General features: G+C 37.1%; 1 protein-coding gene across 1 annotated transcript; it reads left to right on the forward strand.

Moving 5' to 3' along the window:
* Positions 1–1,721: 1,721 nt before the first annotated feature.
* On the forward strand, positions 1,722–4,666 carry LOC147468352 (hemocyanin subunit-like). The gene is made up of 3 exons (XM_086554527.1): positions 1,722–1,812; positions 2,467–3,990; positions 4,140–4,666. The coding sequence occupies exons 1-3, from the start codon at positions 1,734–1,736 to the stop codon at positions 4,571–4,573; spliced, it is 2,037 nt and encodes a 678-aa protein (XP_086410653.1). The 5' UTR covers positions 1,722–1,733; the 3' UTR covers positions 4,574–4,666.
* The last annotated feature ends 2,236 nt before the right edge of the window (positions 4,667–6,902 follow it).

The raw sequence follows: 6,902 nt of genomic DNA on the forward strand, positions 1-6,902 counted from the left end.
TTCCTCTTCCTGATGTCAACCCAAGTATACATTTGGCTTTTTCAGCCACTGTTTCTGAGATTTCCTCCCACCTGATCTCCTCCCTTCCTGCAAAGACTTTGCTCACTTCATGTACAATTGCTGTACTGTACTCCTCCTCCTTTATTTTCCACCATTTGATCCTAGGTTTTGCCTTCATTTTCCTAGTTGCCTTCACTTTCAGATTGAACTTCGTAACTAACACTCCATGCTGCCTTGCTGCACTAAACTCTCTCAAGTTATATCTCCTACACAGTATAAAGTCTATCTGCGTACTCCTACCTCCGCTCTTCCCTTTTCTTAAAATATGTATTCACCAATAAAAAAAAAAAAAAAAAAAAAAAAAAAAATATATATATATATATATATATATATATATATATATATATATATATATATATATATATATGTATGTATGTATTTTTGTATATACATACAAATATATGCATATATAAATATACATGTGTGTGTGTGTGTGGAGAGGGATAGAAGGGGTTGGTGCCGAGAATGGAAGGGCAGGAGGGATTAACACCTTTCAGAATTGATGGAAGATCTGAAATTCGCGAACAATGCACTGACAGTTTTTTTCTCTCAATAATATCAATGCAAATTGATCTTGATATAAGATGATTGCTCATCAATCTTTATACATTAAAAGATAACTGTACATAAAAGAAAAAAAAAATCTTTGAGTATAACAAGCGATTTTCACTGAACAGCTTTAATCAATTCAAGCCTTATACAAACATATTTTGCGAGAGGTATTTGCAAGCAAGTATCCCTTATACAAAGAATATACATGAAAGATAAAAAAAATAAAATTTCGTTTTCTAATAAATAATAAAACTTTTGTCGTCAAATAAAATTAAGCGCTATTTATGTATCCCGAAAATATTTAAGGGTTTGAAAATATTGAACATTACGTATATTTGGATATCATACGTTTTTGTATCTGACTTAATATGCGAGTTATTTCATTTTCATATTTCTATAGAACGGCAATGCAAATTGTTTGTAAGATTATTGTTTATTACTCTGACCACATCAAAGAATAACAGGGAATAGAGAGCCCGGATTCTTTGTGCATAATAAGCGATTTTTCACAGACTGTCAAAGACACGTCGTTGGCAGCTTATGAGTCTAAATCTATTGTTTAAAACTTTCTTTCAATTCAAGCGAATGTCGTCAAACACAAAGTGCCATATATGAATCACAAAAATAACAACTAAAGAGAGGTTTTAAAAAACTGGACACTGCATATATTTGGGTACCATACGTGTCTGCCTCTATATAGAAAGAGATATATGTTATTTTCAATTCTTTGGAGCGACGTCTAATTCACTTTGAGTGCTTTCATTCAAAGTATAATTGATTGTGTTTGTGAATTTCGCATAACACTCCCCTCGCTTAACCCGTTACGGACAGGTGGCATGACAGAAAGGCTGGTACATACTCACACGCATACACACTCACATTTAACGCCATGTAACCTAGTGTTTAAAGGCCGTCAAATTCTGTTTATCATTTACCCAAATGATTCATTATATCTAGAGTCGAACTCACATGCATGTCAACAGGGATTTTAGTGCAGGGATTAATAGCATGAGTTTTTCTACAGATGGGTACGTTGGGTGCAATGGAGTAGTGATAAAGAGGTGAACTTCGGTCACCGGGCGCTATAAAAGCCCTTGCATCCCCTCACCGGCACAGTCAACATGAAGGTCTTGCTTCTTCTTGGTCTCGTGGCTGCGGCCGCCGCCTGGCCAAACCTTGGCTTCCAGGCAGATGACGCAGGTCAGTTGCTTACTCTCTCTTTCACTGTCTATGCTAGAAAAAAAACTGCTGTTTCCGGCTATTTCTGATAGTCTTCCACAAGGGAAATAGTACTCGACGCAACAATAGTGGCTATCATTTCTTTGCTATGACTTTCAATGTCATATAGGTGTGTGTTTGCCTATAGGTGTGTGTTTGTGTTTATACCATACGCCTAAACAAACTCGGATGGATTTACATGTGTATACACGCGCACGCATAGTGTTATTATATGCACACACACACACACACACACACACACACATATATATATATATATATATATATATATATATATATATATATATATATATACACATACATATATATACATATATACATATATACATATATATGCATATATACACACAGACCTATATGTATATATATATATATATATATATATATATATATATATATATATATATATATATATCTGTGTGTGTGTGTGTGTGTGTGTATGTATATATAAATATAAATATAAATATATATATATATATGTGTGTGTGTGTGTGAGTGCATGTATACATATGTGTGGGTGTGTATACATATATGCGTGTAATAATTCTTGCATGGTATATATCATTTTACTTTACTGCTTTTATGCATTAAAAGAATCTCGTTATATTTTCCCAGGTGTGTCGGATGCCCAAAAGCAGCATGACATCAACTTTCTGCTGCACAAAATCTACGGAAACATCCGTGATCCTGAACTCAAAGCCAAGGCTGAGTCCTTCGATCCCGAGGCCGATCTCTTACATTACAGTGACGACGGTGAAGCTGTCCACAGAATCATGAAAGACATTAAGGATCACAGATTTCTCCAACAGAGACACTGGTTCTCCCTCTTCAACCCTAGGCATAGGCATGAAGCACTCATGCTCTTTGATGTCTTCATCCACTGCAAGGACTGGAATACATTTGTCAGTAATGCTGCCTACTTCCGCCAGATAGTCAATGAGGGAGAATTCGTATATGCACTTTATGTTGCTGTCATTCATTCTCCATTGGCTGAACATGTTGTACTTCCTCCACTCTATGAGGTCACACCTCATCTCTTCACCAACAGCGAAGTCATAGAAGCAGCTTATCGTGCCAAGCAAACGCAGACTCCTGGCAAATTCAAGTCCACCTTTACGGGTACTAAGAAGAACCCTGAACAGAGAGTAGCCTATTTCGGAGAAGATATTGGCATGAACACTCACCACGTGACTTGGCATATGGAATTCCCCTTCTGGTGGCAGGACACTTACAGTCATCATCTGGACCGCAAAGGAGAGAACTTCTTCTGGGTTCATCATCAACTTACCGTCCGATTTGATGCCGAACGTCTCTCCAACTACCTGGACCCTGTGGGCGAACTCCACTGGGAAAAGCCCATTGTCCAAGGTTTTGCACCTCACACCACTTACAAGTATGGAGGTCAGTTCCCCTCTCGCCCTGATAACGTAGAGTTCGAGGATGTGGACGGCGTCGCCAGAATTAGAGACTTGCTTATCATTGAAAGCCGAATTCGAGATGCTATTGCCCACGGTTACATTGTCGATAGGGAAGGCAAGCACATTAATATCATGAATGAGCGTGGTATTAACATCCTCGGAGACATTATTGAATCATCTATGTACAGTCCTAATGTCCAGTACTATGGAGCCCTGCATAACACTGCCCATATTGTCCTTGGTCGACAGGGTGATCCTCACGGAAAGTACGCATTGCCCCCTGGTGTGCTGGAACACTTTGAAACAGCCACACGTGATCCCAGCTTCTTCAGGCTTCACAAATATATGGATAACATTTTCAAGGAGCACAAGGACTCCCTTCCTCCTTACACTAAGGAAGAACTCACATTCGAGGGTGTAAGTGTTGATAGTATGGCTGTTGATGGTGAGCTGGAGACCTACTTTGAAGACTTTGAATATAGTCTTATTAACGCCGTTGATGACACAGAAGAAATTGAAGATGTGGAGATTTCCACCTATGTACCCAGGCTAAATCATAAGGATTTCGCTTATAACATTGATGTCAGCAACAACAAGGGTGAAGAGGTACTAGCCACAGTCCGCATCTTCGCTTGGCCTCACCGCGACAACAATGGTATCCAGTACACCTTCGATGAGGGTCGCTGGAATGCCATTGAACTCGATAAATTCTGGACCAAGTGTAAGTATATTTAGTTTTTAATATTATGTTTGGTAACTAGCTGTATTAATCATAAATATTTAACACTTGCAGTTTATCTTTTTAGAATGTCAATTCTAACAATCCTACATATCTAAATTGGATCTTTTTTTCTCTTTCTTTCTTAACAGTGGCACCAGGAGTCAATCACATCGTCCGCAAGTCTTCGGAATCTGCAGTGACCGTCCCTGACGTACCTAGCTTCCACACTCTCTTCGAAAAGACCAAAGCAGCAATGAGTGGCTCCGACTCCGAACTTACAGAATTCAAGAGTGCGACTGGCATCCCTAACCGATTCCTTCTCCCCAAGGGTAACGAACAGGGTCTTGAATTCGACCTTGTTGTGGCTGTCACCGATGGTGCAGCTGACGCAGCGGTGGACGGACTTCATGAAAATACCGATTTCAACCACTATGGTGCTCATGGCAAATACCCTGATAATCGCCCCCATGGCTATCCTCTCGATCGTCATGTTGAGGACGATCGTGTGTTTGAAGAGCTTCCTAACTTTGGACACATTCAAGTTAAGGTCTTCAATCATGGAGAACATATCCACCATCACTAATTTCATGGAAATTTAATACGATGGTTGTTATACTCTCTTTTGATAAGATTTATATGAACTTTGTCAAATTTTCTGCAAATAAACATAGAAAATATAATATTTGTCACTCCAAATACCTTTTATTTCGAATGTATGTCAAATATAAAATGTTGATATGAAAAATGTCAGCCAAAGATTAACCTCTATATACATGAGAGTGAGAGAACATGATAATATAAAATAACACACTTTGCAGAGTACTTGAATAAATGTATATACACTCCCCCTTCTCCATCTCAATAACAGTCAGTCTGAGGTTTTCAGGGAAAACTAATTCTGATCATTTTGAAGCTGTTGATTGAAGGATCAAAAATGTATGGAAATTATTATGAAACAAGTTATGATTATCTCCATGGTACCTACATAGAAAAAATACAGGCACCACTGCTAAATAATGAACATTAATTATAACCATAATAGTAAAATTAATACAATTGCAATATCAGAATAGATTGCAACTAATACCTTTCCAGTCACTATTCCAGTTTGGTAGTGTGAATCAATATTTATTGATATGCCACTACTCCTAGCAAATATGTAGCAGCATATAGGCCAGCAGTGTGATCAAGTAGTTTTAACAGAATATAGCACACTATAGTTAATCTGAAATTGCAATGTACATATTTTTAGAACCATAACCATGGGTTGTCCATTCTGCCCTAGGAGGAAAGTTCAATGTTATTCAAAAAAGGCCAACCTTTGAAATATCACAACCATCTGTCTCTCTTGTTATATCGAAGCACATCAGATGTTTCAAAAACATTCCATCAAAGAGGCTGACATCTGAAATTACCAACTCTCATTAGCCGGGAGCCCGGGTTTATGACCAATATCAGGTCAGAATCCACACATTCCAGAATTTCATATTCCTCTTGATTATCCATCATCTCCTTGTAGACCAAACTTTGTAGGGGGTTGCAAACTGTCCCATTACTCAAAGGCAATGGCAATAAATAAAAGGAAAGTTTGTGTCAATTCAAAAATCAAACATATGCAAAAAATATGAAAGTATGCAAGGTAATCACTGAAATTTAGATAAGGAACTTCTGAACCAGTGGTCTAATGCTACTCTTGCAACAGAATATTTGGTTTGTGTACTTGAGTCTTGTTGAACCTTTTGTGAACAAACAATAATTAAAATGCTTAGAGTCAGAGTCTGTGCAACAGCAGTTTTTGTTTCAGTAGGGTTTCCATGTGGTTTAGGTATACGAATGTGCCCATTACTTTTCTATTAATATCGTTAACATCAGTCAGAAAGGTTATATATATATATATATGTTTATGCTCAGTGCTAGATTTTACAATGCTTGGTTTGATGTAACCGCTTTCAGATTCTATATTTGTCAATAAATATAGAATCTGAATATAGATAAAGACACATTGACGATTCGACCTTAGACTATTAAGATCGAAATATTTCTTTGCTTCTGTGAGCCTCTTAAGTTTTTTTTTAATCAATTCTTAAAGAGCCTTCGGCTTACTAAACGAGAAAACAATTTTCACAATAATCAATAAGAAGGAATTACGATCGTGCTTGGTATAGAGCCTTATGAAAACCAAAAGAGACAAGGTACTTTGATTATATATCTACTCCGGGATAATTACTTTTTGAACCAATCGTTATCCATTCTGTTGTTTCTGAGTTTGTTAAGAGGGATTACATATGTGTTACTATCAACAGCTTTCGATAAATCACATAGTGTGAGTAAATTTAATGGTTATTAGTAATGGTGTTATAAATATCATTCGTGATTCTAATAATGTTATTGCTTACTTCTGGATCCAAGTTATGGTTTAGATAGGTTATTGGCTCCAAAGAATATTGCTCATCGGTTGGCTATTCCTTTCTCGAAAACTTTAGATAATCGCTGAGTGGAGTGGTAAGGCGATGATTGCTTATTTCGTCTGTATCTCCATATTTGAAAATATGTATTATGATACCGTGTTTCCAGAATGATTGGTTAACATCATCGGCTGTAGATACAATAATAATAAGCCGTCTTGGCATGACACCTTTCCTGCGACAGGTACCGTGGGGGTTGGGTTTAGACATTTGGGAGGGGTTATATATAAAACTCAAGACAGGGAAAATGATGCTTTGACATGCATAGGGAATAATTTGGTTGTTGAAATGTAATTATTTCCTATACCAGCAGAGCCGTGCTTACATTCAATTAATTCATATTTGAAGTAATTCGTTTTTACAAATTTAATTACTTATCTAACTTTTGTTTCTCTTTTTCAAACTGATGGGAAGTATCAAATTTGTTCTTTACGAGATCTTTAGGGG

This window comes from Penaeus japonicus, unplaced genomic scaffold (assembly GCF_977035675.1).
Source record: "Penaeus japonicus unplaced genomic scaffold, GWHDUDI00000001_assembly GWHDUDI00000029, whole genome shotgun sequence".
Taxonomy (NCBI): Eukaryota; Metazoa; Arthropoda; class Malacostraca; order Decapoda; family Penaeidae; genus Penaeus; species Penaeus japonicus.